This window comes from Lepidochelys kempii, chromosome 11, assembly GCF_965140265.1.
Source record: "Lepidochelys kempii isolate rLepKem1 chromosome 11, rLepKem1.hap2, whole genome shotgun sequence".
In the NCBI taxonomy this organism is placed as follows: domain Eukaryota; kingdom Metazoa; phylum Chordata; order Testudines; family Cheloniidae; genus Lepidochelys; species Lepidochelys kempii.
This window is the reverse complement of record NC_133266.1, coordinates 11,957,818-11,970,963: the sequence shown is the minus strand read 5'-3', so window position 1 is coordinate 11,970,963 and position 13,146 is coordinate 11,957,818. Positions and strand designations below refer to the sequence as shown.

Sequence of the window (13,146 nt, the reverse complement as noted above, 5' to 3'; positions counted from 1 at the left end):
TAGAATCCAAGGAATAGAAAGACATGGAAACAGAATTACCCTCTCACTCCTAAAAGTGTATGTCACTCCTAGAAGTGTATGTTTATACTGATATTACAGCAGTCACAGAAGCATCAAGGGGCTGAACATAGTATGAAAACACATTTTTTAAGAGTGACTTCTGCTCTCCTCTTTCTGGGGCTGATAACTTTTCTTCGTTTCTCTGTTCTTGGAGGTAGTAAAGAAGCTTGTGCTGACAGTGCCCAGGCTGTACCTGCCCCATGGATGAATGGATGCTATCACCTTCCAGGCTCTCAGTCTATCATTCATCAATACTACATTCACATAAATGGCCAGGTTCACGGAGGGAGGAAACTGGAGTAGCCCTATTTACTTCAATGGAGCTGCACCAATGGAGCATCTGGACTAAAAAAATGTAAAAAGAAAGTAAGAATTGGAGGATGGTGTAGAAAAAAAATCAGGCAATTCACTTTTCTGCTTTGCATAGAACCCAAGAAAGCAACAGATTATTGAACAGTCGGAGGCTAGCCATATTTAAAAACACCACAAAACTGTTCATTGCCAAGTGCACGCATAGCTCAGTGCACTCTCTAACTTTGGGAAAGTGGCTGTAAAGCAAAATACTATACACGAGGATATATTAGATGAGAGTCTCTAGAGTGGAATCCAATCATGGTATATGCATCAGATCTCAGTTACTACCTTAAAGAGGTTTATTCCAGACCCTATATTAACAATATAATGGATTTGTATATTTTCACTTACATGGGTGCAATTTGCAAATTGCTCCCCTGCAAATCAGGGCAAAACTGAGCCCTGACATATATTGCCCCTTCACTATATGGTTCCATCTATCAGTACAATGTTTGTTTCCCCAAATATTTTAAGGTACTTCTGTCACTATCCCTCTCTTTTCATCTGTACATTTTACTATTTAAGTATTATAGAAGGGAGAATCAGGTTCCTGCTATGAGGAGAGCCAGGTTTTTAGCAGTGCCTTCTATGAAGGATTTAAAAAAAATTAAAATTATTGAAATAAAAAATGATTGAACCTTTTCCCTGAGGGGATAGAGAGAGAAGCCCCATGATACTAAAGCAGAGGTGGGCAAACTACGGCCCGTGGGCCACATCCGGCCCGTGGGACCGTCCTGCCCACCCCTGAGCTCCCGGCCAGGGAGGCTAGCCCCCAGCCCCTCCCCCGCTATACCCCCTCCTCTGCAGCTGTATGGGCCATGCGACTTACGCCCGCCTACCTCCCAGGCTTTCCAATAAGCCAGTCCTGCCACTCCGAGCATCATGGGAAGGGGGTGGGTTGGATAAGGGGCAGGAGGTTCTGGGGGGCAGTTGGATGGGGTGGAGGTTCGGGGGGAGGCGGTGGTCAGGAGACGGGGAGGTTGGATAGAGGGTGGGGTCCCAGGGGGCGGTCGGGGGTCCCGGGGGGGGTTGGATAAGGGGTGGGGTCCCAGGGGGGCAGTTAGGGACGGGGGGTCTCGGGAGGGGGCGGTCAGGGGACAAAGGGGGGTTGGATGGGTCAGGGGTCCCGGGGGGGGCCTGTCAGGGAACAAGGGGGATTGGATAGGGGGTGGGCTCCCAGAGAGGTGGTTAGGGGCGGGGGTCCCGGGAGGGGGCAGTCAGGGAACAAGGAGCGGGGGGGTTGGATGGGTCGGAGGTTCTGAGGGGGGCAGTAAGTGGGTGGGTGACAGGCTGTTTGAGGAGGCACAGCCTTCCCTACCTAGCCCTCCATACCGTTTCGCAACCCCGATGTGGCCCTCGGACCAAACAGTTTGCCCACCTCTGTGCTAAAGGGAAGTGGCATATTTGTGGCTCTAAGGGGAAAGCATATGCAGTGGCTGAGCAGAGCAGGACCATGCACTGTATTTAATGGGGACATATTTGAGTTTCCTCTTTTGTTTGTTGGGAAGATCTGTTTATGAAATGGAACTCTGGCTGGCTGCCACTCTGTCTCCTAGCAAGTAAGAGAGCCGTAAGCTCTGGAGCTACGGCCTGAACACACACACGCAGTAACGACATGAACACTACAGGGTAGAACTGAGACTAGAAAAGGGCAAAACAATAAAACCAAAAGACATCAGGACCAGGTCATAGTGCCCACTTTTCTGCTCTGAAAAGTGACTACATTAAAAGGTCACCTTCTTATTCAGGAGAATTTTTCCCTGGATGTATATAGTCACATCCACTGACATTAGTGAATAAAACAAGATTCAATTCCTTTTCAGCCCTGGGAAGAGAGGCCCAGTGAACTGAATTCTCTTCTGGCTTGTGAATCCTTATTGTTAACTGAGTTCCACTTGCAGGGCCAGCAGTGCAACATCACAGTCTTCAAATTATACATCCATTTACAACTGAGCCACCAGTTGGAAGATAAGGGGTTCCCTACGTGTCCCCAACTTTAGCCTCCAGAATCTTTATTGCTGGAGATGTTGCACAAGTGAGAAAGAACCCAATATAACTTTAAAATGCATGTCTGGCAGAAAAACATCTGACTTATAAAATGCGGAAAACAGCTATGGAAATCACTGAGACACAATAAACGTGGGACTCCATGACAACATTTTTGACCAAGCTGCTTTTTGAGACTACCACACTTAAGATGTGGATTCGCACAGGTGCAGGGCTCTGTGTACATAGATCTGATTACAGGTTCAGGGTCGAAATTTGACTAGATGTTGACTTTTGTCCAGGGTGTTGAAAAGCATGTAGGAAACATGGAGTCATATATGGACAGTTTGAAGAAGTAGGGCAATAGACCCAAAAAAATCTCAATTCTCTAATGACAAACAAGAACAAACTAATGTGTAATAAAATGGAAATGCTTGGAAATCAGATAGGTGAAACTAACAGCAGAACTCCAGGTCTTCTAAAATGTTGTAAACAATAATTTTTGAACATAAATAGAAACCTTTTACACCGGCTGAATGGGTAAAATATTTTCTTAGTACTCATAGAAAGCTGATTTAAATGACAGATCAATTCTTGAAATAACCAAGTTTTTTTCGGATTCCTTGATCACATGTTATGGACATTTACAAAAATGTACTCTGAGGATTAACAGATTATTAAATAAGACAGGCCAGTTTTCTTGCCTTTGTCTGATCTTAATGTTATTTCAGCCTTATTTGCCTCTTTTTTATTCCACACAACACATCCATCAAATGGATGTGGGAAATTCCTGCTAGAGCAAATACAATGCATTTTCTAACCACTTAGGAAAGAGTGCTGCACACAGCCTCCAAGTTATCATGCCATTTATCAGTCCTTAGAAGGAAAAGGCTAGCTGAAGTGTGCAATTCACAGTACATTACACATGAAGCACTGTATTATACTATTTGTGTTATTCATTACAAAATACAACTGAAAACACTTGCACTGTAATCCAACTGGAAGCTGAAGCAGAACTCTTAGAGTAGCAGCCATGTTAGTCTGTATCCGCAAAAAGAAAAGGAGGACTTGTGGCACCCAAATTTGTTAGTCTCTAAGGTGCCACAAGTCCTCCTTTTCTTGAAGCAGAACTGACCCTTCAGCAACAAACAGATTTAGGACCAAATCCTACAAAGCCTTCTGCACCCTCAAATCTCATTGAAGTCACTGGGAGAAGAGGACATTCAGGACTTTGCAGAAGGCATTCAGCACCGTATAGGATCAGGCAGCTAAATTGTTCAAGGTAACAACAATAGTCAAAATTGGAAGTGGTCTTGAATTGATGTGAAATGTCCTGCATCACCATTAGGTTTGGACTAACTCTCAAAGGCTTCTGTGCCCTGAAAATGACTGAAAACCCTGATGAAGCTCTTTATAAATTACTGTATTTTTAAAACATATCAGCTTTTAGTGTTGATGAAAATTGCCAAATTCCCAGCCTTGGAGACCTTCTGTATGCTCTCTATGTACAGTATCAACTGAGGCAACACAAGCTTCCCCTGTACAATCCCACCAACATGCCACAATCCTGCTCTGAAAAGGTCATCTTCATAGCTGGAAGGAGATGAGGGATCATCTTCTGAAGGGCTCACATCTAGTAAGGGGGTAAGTGGAAAGCTCGATCTCCATGGCCGTTTGAGTCAATGGCCTCTAATTGAAACTGCCAGCAAAGTGCCACTTAACACAAAATGATGTGGTCAGTGTCCTAGTACATGAACCCTAGGAACTGAAATGAGCCCAACAACTAATTTCACAGAGACCACCAAATGGACATTAGATGGTAGTAAATCACAATAACTGTGCCAATCTAGGCTGGGTCTGAAGGGGCTACCAGGAAGAATAAAAGACTCTTTAAACCATTACCAGTCCCCTCAATTATCCACCCCCCAATGAGCCTTCTGCATATGAAATATATATACAAGTTAAAAAAAATCAAACTACATTTAAAGAAAATACCAAAGCTCCAGTAGCTTCATTAGTTTCACTTCATTTATAAATGTGCTCTTTTTATGCAAGTGTACTGCAGAATAATTACCTGACATATGGCACCAGATATTTAGTTACTAAAATTAGTACTAAAGGCCCAGTGTTATTTTTAAAATGTGAGTATTTTTGTAGCCTCCAAAAACAACTCTAAAGCTTTTTTTGTATAAGGATCAGGTAACAGAAAATAGAATTGCAGCATTTAATCCCGATCAACAAAATGAGTTTCACACTAGTCCTGGCCAGAAAACCTAATATACACATTACCATAGGTCAATGGCTGCTGAACTTGTTCTGCCACTTGTGCAGGGAAAGCCCCTGGCGGGCCAGGCCAGTTTGTTTACCTGCTGCGTCCGCAGGTTCGGCCCGGGCCACTTCCAGCAGCTCCCATTGGCGTGGAGAAGCGAAACACGGCCACTGGGAGCCACGATTGGCCAAACCTGCGGACGCAGCAGGTAAACAAACCGGCCCAGCCCACAGGGGCTTTCCCTGCACAAGCGGCAGAACAAGTTTGGGAACCACAGCCACAGGTCATCAATGAACAGCTTGAAATTAATCCAGAGTTGTGAAACATATTGCTACATTTTGCCAGGCCATGTATTATATTTTTAATTATTAAAAAAAAATTCCCAAACCTTGAAATAAATTTTAAAAGGCAGTTAAATAGTTGCCTTTCTGAGACATTTTACAGACACTAGAATCAATGCATCTCCAACAAGCGCTTCAAACATATAGACCTGTCCTTTGAAAACATTGCTCTGCTGCTAGGAGTCCTGGATGTCCCCCAGAATGGGGAAATTTGATAAGGTTTTTAAAGAGGGACAAATAAAAATGGACTTCTTTAAAATACTGGTCTCCAAGGTGTTTTAGGATTCCCCTTTTCCAGAGACCAAAGAAGTTTGCAGATTTTGGCTCCAAGACAGGTTAATGTGTTCAGCAGGAAGACCAACTATAGCTGAGAAAGAATATTTCCTTCGTCATATCAGGCCAAGATACAGAGATCTGCGAGCAGTCAGAAAGCTCAAGCTAATAATATGCTGTCTCCTTTTTGATCCTCCTACAGCCTGTACAAAACTTAATTCTTGATTCTAAAGGGCCTGCAATAGTAAAGATTGGCCTGCTGATTATTTCATTTATATACATGTAAATCAAGACTACCACCACTGAAATCAATTGAGCTCCACCAAAGTAAAATCTGTGTAAGTGAGATCAGAATAATGCTCCATATAAGGAGTATAGGAAAATAGCATAGCTGAACTTCTCTGATCCTAAATCCCTTGTCATCAGAGATAAGGTCATGCTTCTCAAGTTTAAGACATTGTGACCAAATCCTCAGCTTGTGTAAATTAGAGTAGCTCCATTGAGTTCATGGAAGCTACTCTGATTTCCAGCAGCTGAGATCTGGCCCCACATATCAAGAAAACACAAGTAGAAAAGGCTAGCACTAATGGGAGCAGATTAACAGTGAGCAGATACTCACGGTGAATAAAGGTAAAACCTTACTCTATGAATAGCCCTACTGATTTCCATGGAACTACTTGAGAAATAAGGTGCTACTCAATATGAGTAAGAAAGTCAGAGTCTGGCATCACATTTCTAACACATTGTTACTTCTCCTTCCCTGCCCCTCCCCCAACTTGTACTGACACTACAGGATCAGGCCTTAGGTCAGGGGTGGCCAACCTGTGGCCCCGGAGCCCCATGCGGCTCTTCAGAAGTTAACATGCGGCTCCTTGTCTAGGCACCGACTCCGGGGCTGGAGCTACAGGCGCCAACTTTCCAGTGTGCCGGGGGGTGCTCACTGCTCAATCCCTGGCTCTGCCACAGACCGTGCCCCCACTCCACCCCTTCCCGCCCTCTCCCCTGAGCCTACAGTGCCCTTGCTCTTCCTCCCCGAGCCTCCTGCATGCCATGAAACACCTGATCAGGAGGTGCAGAGAGGGAGCGGGAGGCGCAGATCAGCAGGGCTGCCCGTGGGTGGGAGGCGCTGGGAGCAGGGTGGGGGAGTTGATGGTGGGCTACTGATATATTACTGTGGCTCTGGCAATGTACATTGGTAAATTCTGGCTCCTTATCAGGCTCAGGTTGACCACCTCTGCCTTAGGTGAACACATCATCTCCTAGGATTGTGCCTTTTATTCCCATATGTAAACTAAGATGCTAATCTCTAATTGGAATTTTATAATTTTTGGACATAAACTATGATCCCAGTTCTGCAGCCTTTACTCCCATGAAATAGTCTTTACTCATACCAGCAGCTCCATTGACTTCAAGTACTTCAATGATTTAGGGGGTCAGGACCAGGCCTTAGCTGTTTAATAGTATTTTCTATTCAGCTGCATCTCCAAGAGATACTACTGTCAGTTAAACATCTAATGAGTTTTCATTCTATTAAAACAAATGGAATAACAGAAACCTGAATCAGAAACTTGGAATGCTATCTTAGGGCAGAGACTTCCTTCACCCTAACTCATTATATGTCATCACCGATCTTATCCCTGCACACAGATCATGGTAACATATCATCACAGCCCTCTCCGTTCAGATATGAAACCAGGGTTAAGTGACAGATAGCATCCACATTGATGCTAATCTCTCTCTCAAGAGCTGTAGGAAATGGGAATAAAGACAGGATTGCTAGATTGATGTCAGTATGATTAATTATAGTCCCTTTTGCTGAGGAAGATTTTCTAGTTCTTCCACCAAGGCTGACACGCCCTCACCTCCTCAGCAATAGCAATATCAGAATTCCTTCTCCTGACAGGCTATCCAGAATCCATACTAATGTAATTTGGTAGGTCATTGACACATTGGTTAATTATAGCAGGGTTAAATTAAATACTCTATGAATGACTATGGACTGGGAGCTGATGATATGGAATCAAACTGTTATTTTGATACAATCATCAAAAAATAAATACCTTTGAGTGGTTCCTGGCTATCCCTAGTGAAAATCATTGGTAATAAAAGATTAGGAAAGAAGTAGACTGCAATACAATTTAAAACTAGAATAGATTGTGCAGTCCTGTCCATCTAGGTGCTTTTAGTCTCCATCACCGCAGTACGTAAGCACCTGCCCAAGTATTTAAAAACAATGTTCTCTCCCATTCCCCCCCTTCACAATCTGTAGGAAAAATAACTTAGGAAGCAGGGTGGAATATGTGTATGTCTATGTATTTGTCATTGGGGGAAAGACAAAAGGAAGGGATGAGATTTGCATTTAGCTTTGAATGTGATGAAGCGCGTGGTTATTCCTAATCTTGCAGGAGTGAGTTTCATAATTTAGGTCCAGCTCCTATAAAACTTCTTTGTTCTCCTCTCAGAAGCCTTCTCCTGTTGGTTACCAGTTTCATGGTGAGAGAGGTCACATTGCACATGCAGAGGCTCTCTCTTCTATAACTAACTATGGCCAACCCCAGGGAGGGCTTTGAAGTTCAGGACAGAGACCGTGAATTGGACTCTATTCAATAGGGAGCCAGCACAGAGAAGAGCTGGGCTAAGTAGCGTGTTCACAATGATTCATGTTGCTAAGCAGCCCGACTGCTATATTTTGTGCTAGCTGAAGCTTTTTCAGCTGCTTCATTCCTAGTTAACAAGCTAGGCAATACCAAACCTCAAAGAGTGCATATAGCTGACACAACAAAGAGAGAGGCAACCTAAACAAGCATCCAGATACTGCTCTATTGATTTACTTGTATAAGAGGGCAAACCCAGGGCACATATCTTGGGTGCTTCTGCTACAACTACAAGGGAAAAGCTACAGATAAAGACTAAGCATGCTAAAAGGCCATTTTAACTGAGCAATTGTTGGCAACATTGATCTCGAGGAAAGGAGGCAATGCCATATCTTCATAGCTATGACTCATGCAAAAATGATAACATCTAAGAGCAGTTTTATTACAACAATATCTGGAGGGCAATTGCAAAGCAATCTGACATTTATTTGCACTGGTTGCAATCTGACATTTATTTGCACTACTGCCCTCTCAACCCCTAGCATATCCATAATCTTCCATACAATATGATCACAAATTGAGCCAGCTGGAGAGACATCAAGCAGTGTGTAAATAAAAGGCTTGACAAGTAAAAAACAACAACGAAAGCAGCCCTGCCAGATGCCATATGAAATTTTGTCACCAGGCAGGAAATTAAAATCACATGCTGCAGTTTATGTGGCACACAGAGGCACGTCTGCCCCTGTAACTATCTGCACCTGACTGGTCATCTCAGAAAGATCCCCAAACACTTATGTGCTTGGAATGTGTTCTCTTAACTTTGGGCACTGATTGGAATAATGTGTAAATCTTTGTGCGTTATTCAAATATCCTTATCTCTTGATGGTCATGGAAATGACACCTCTTCCCTCCTAGCATTATTTTGCAGTGTTTATATTACTGCAAACTGTATACGGTGAGCAAGAACCTGGCTTTGGGAAAGGTGGCATGCCTGGCTGGCACAGAGTGACTATGATGGCTCTAGGCCAACCCCCTCAACCCTCCTCTGACCATGGGTTTGTCAAGGCTTTCCAGGGGGAGGTGAGTGGCAAGAGCATCCTGCCCTTCAGTAATCCCTGGCTGATGTAAAGGCTCATATGAGACTATTACCAGCTGGCATACTTTAGAAGAGGCCTGATGAATAGGGTGAAGAGAGCAGTAAGTTTTCCACCCCTTCTGAGGGATGTGGGCATGGCTTTAGCACTTGTAAGGAGTAAGTCCTATAAATGGGTGGTACCATCTCTTTAAGATTGCTAAGGGAAGCAATTACCTGTTCCAAAATGTTCTTCTGTAGACAATCTGTGGGACAAGTGACACAGTCACTGAAATGCACTAGGGGTGGCAATTTGGGGTCTGAGAAAAACCCAGAATGCTAACTGTTTTATAGCCCAAGCCAGAGCGCCAAGTGCAAGATGGGCTGGAACATGACTCTCCCCTCAGTGTTGATGGATTACTGATAAATGTAGTTCCCTGACAGTCAGTGGTAGCTTGGAGTTGGGACAAATCATGGTGGGAGAGAAGTAGCTTCTTTCACCCAGATGAGCCCTAGAAGGAGGGCCAGATAACCCACACAGGACTTTTTACTTTGGAAAAAGGATAGTGAAGCAGAGCATCTATGCTAGGAGAAGCCAGGGTTTGAGAAAGGATTGGGAATCAGGCCCTTTGGGGAGGGACTGTATTCATTTCCGAATGACAGGGGGAGGCAAGAGTGTTATCTCTCCTAGTAGATGTGCTTCCACCTTCAGAGGTACCTGTATCTTTGGGGATGGGAGAAGTTTGGACTCTTATTTTAATCAGCATCCTGAGAAAGTAAACTAAACCCTCCTCCAGATATGCAGATCTGGGTTTGTAACCTGCCAAGACACCAAAACAAGACTAGATTCAGTGCAGGGTTTATGCCTGCCTACCCTGGAAACTTCACCGAGGAACAAGGCTGCAGAAACACTAAATGGCTGCAAACTCTCCTATTCTGGTGGAGTGAATATAAGGAGTTAGCACACCCTGAAAAATTGGGGGAGATGGCCAAAGAGAGGGCATAGTCAATATTTGAGAATTGACAGCAGGTTCAGTACCTTCCCTCAGCAGATCCTGTTGGTGGAAATTAGGCAAAGCTTGGGAGTGCAAACTGCCCAGCAGAAACCTCAAGGATGTACTGACACAGAAATATTGCCTACCCTGAACTGAGTGAATCCCTTCCTTCCTGCATAGGGAATTATACCTTCCTGCACCAGCTTTCCTGAAGCTGGCAATGAAGGTATTAAAAAGTGATGCCAGACAATGGCTCCCTCAAGCCTGCTAAAGAGAACTCCAGACACAAACCTCCAAGCAGCTGAATCAAAGCACTTTCCCCCCTTTTAATTCCTCTAGAACAACCTAAAGAAATGACAGAAACAGGAACTGTTGTCATCAGTTCAGTGCAAGCAAGATGCTTTACTAGTATCATCTCTAATCTCTCATGCTCCTGCATCACATCTCACTGGATGAAAGCAATTAGAACACACATGTTTCCCCGTTCCAAGTACTAAAAGGTTAATACTTGGAAATCAGCAACTGCCAAGAACAAATTCCCCCACCCACTCATCCACCCCCAGCTTTGAAGTGTTTTCTTTTGAGCTTTACCTTGGCACACTGGCCAAATAAGTCACAAGTTTCCGAAGGTCTTCCTGCCTTATTCTATCGTGATTGCTGCGTGCTGGAAAGGTCAGGATGGGACCACCTCGTTTATCACGGCCACCTGCAGAAAATAAAGGATTGTTAGAAAATCAGGCAGGAAGCACATGTCAAAAAAAGTATGTGCACTGAATTGATAAACTTAAATTACTGTATGTTCAAGACCCCTTATTCATTTGTAGATTTCAGGCTCACTTAATTGAGTAAGACATTCTCACATTTGCTGGAGCACCAAGGAAAGGAAAAATGCAAGAAAACTTCTTACTGATGTTTCTTTTTACCTTAACTTAATCCCATCAAAGCTTCTAATATAACAGTTAATACAACCAGCGACTGCTAACAAAATCCTATCATCAGCGAGAGTTAAATGTGACAAAACCCGAAGAGCTGAAATCTTTTTCAGTGTTACCCAATCTGCATTGCTTCTTTGGTCCCTAAGTAAAATTTATGTAGTAGGACATTTTAATGTATCTAGCAATTGCTTACAAATTCAAAGTTTAATTAAAATCTGGTGTCTGGCTCCTAGGGCTTCTCATTTGTAGGATGCATTTAACAATTGGCATGAGAATTTTGAGGTATTTTATGTAGTTTCATTGCCCCTTGAAAAAAAATCCAGGAGAACTGCCAATGTCTAATACCAAATGTCTCACAGAAATTCTTAAAATACATTGTCATTAAAATAAAAAGAAAAGGAGTACTTGTGGCACCTTAGAGACTAACCAATTTATTTGAGTATGAGCTTTCGTGAGCTACAGCTCACTTCATCGGATGCATACCGTGGAAACTGCAGCAGACTTTATATACACACAGAGAATATGAAACAATACCTTCTCCCACTCCACTGTCCTGCTGGTAATAGCTTATCTAAAGTGATCATCAAGTTGGGCCATTTCCAGCACAAATCCAGGTTTTCTCACCCTCCACCCCCCACACAAATTCACTCTCCTGCTGGAGGATTCTCTGCTCCTTGAGGTCTTCAAACTACAATTTGAGGACTTCAATAGCACAGATATAGGTGTGAGGTCTTTTTTAGGAGTAGTGGGTGAAGTTCTGTGGCCTGCATTGTGCAGGAGGTCAGACTAGATGATCATAATGGTCCCTTCTGACCTAAATATCTATGAATCTATGAATCTATGTATAGACGTAGGGCCTTTAAGGTGGCTCTAGCATCCTTAATTTCATGGAGCTTGCTGCCCACCTGGTCCAAGAATAGAGAAAAACCCTTAAACAGCAAGTCCTGAATTCTATTCTGGACTTAATGGGGAAGATCAGAAGACTGCAACCAGGATGATCTACACATGGCAACTGCAGAAGCCATAGTTCTAGAGGCCAAGTCTGCAGCATCCAGCCCTGCCTACAGTGACGTTCTCATGCCTACAGTGAAGTTCTCTGCCCTCATAGACCAGGGAGGAAAACTCCTGCCTAGCATTTTGTAGAAGCAGCTCTCTGAACTTTTCCATGGAGCCTCACAAATTAAAATCATGTCACCCCAACAAAGCCCATTGGTTAGCGATATGCAACTGCAAATGCCCTGTCAAATAAATCTTTCTGACAAATAAGTCTAGCTTTTTAGCATCTTGTGATTTGGGGGTGGCAGCCTGGTGCCTCTCTTGCTCTCTCATTAGCTGCTGTGATGACAAATGAGCCCAGAGGTGAGAGGGAGTATAAAGGTACTCAAAACCTTGGAAGGATACATAGTACTTTCTTTCTTCCCCTTTAGAGGTGGGAGGCAAAAAGAGGATGGAATCTGCCATGAAGCCTTTATAGGCTCTAGTATTGCATCATTAACTAGCAAAGGTAGCCTGGAGGAACCCTGTAACGGGGTTGCACTCACCTCTTGCAAGCGCTCTCTAGCTGAGTGCATGTGTGTGTGCCTTTACTCTCTCTCTCTTTGTGGTGGGTCTTCACTGACTCAGCCCAAGTCATACACAGTCTGTCTGTGAGATAAAAGACAAGCAAATCCCTTTCGGGGTACAAGTCCAACAGGGGCTTCTCTCAGTGCCCTCTGTAATGTCTCTGTTTGTCCCTGCTCTGGACTAGAGCAGTGCCCCAGGGCACCTTCCTTGGAGGCAATGTCTTCATTCTCTCAGGATCTTTCTGGCCCCAGCTCCTCAGCTGGGCCACAACAGTTCAGTCACCCTTCTGGGGTGCCTCAAAGTCCAGGCCACTTTCCCAGTGACTGCTGGGGCGGGGACCCAGGCCCACCCTCTACTCCAGGTCCCACCCCAGGGACCCTATAGATAGCAGTTGTCCACAATGTCCCTTTAAATAAACTGCATTGCTGCTATAATTCCCTGGACCACTTCCCCATGGCTCCCGCACATTCTTCTCTCTTACCTCGGGGCCTTGTCCTGGTGGAGTCCCAGCAGCCAGGCCAGAGCACTAGCCATTCTACACCAGCTCTAGCAAAGAAATGATCTCAGTCTAGCCCTGCAGCTCTTATACTAGCCTGCTGGGCCCTGATTAGCTGCTTTCCACACAGCTGCTCTAGGCAGCGTGGAGGACCTCTCTACTTCCCTTTTCTGGGGCATGGTGTGGCAGGCCACAAGGCCTCCAGCAC

At 44.2% G+C, this 13,146-nt stretch overlaps 1 protein-coding gene across 10 annotated transcripts in view; it reads right to left on the bottom strand.

Annotated features, from left to right (window-relative positions):
* The window catches only part of KALRN (kalirin RhoGEF kinase), a 780,132-nt gene that overhangs the window by 513,630 nt on the left and 253,356 nt on the right, over positions 1-13,146 (bottom strand). For all 10 annotated transcript variants that reach the window (XR_012154196.1, XM_073305138.1, XM_073305143.1 and 7 more), the window contains exon 3: positions 10,536-10,650. Coding sequence is in view for 9 of the 10 variants with exons in the window: in XM_073305138.1 (XP_073161239.1) it covers positions 10,536-10,650 (115 nt within the window). In the remaining variant the exon portion in view is untranslated. The remainder of the gene's footprint in view (positions 1-10,535; positions 10,651-13,146) is intronic.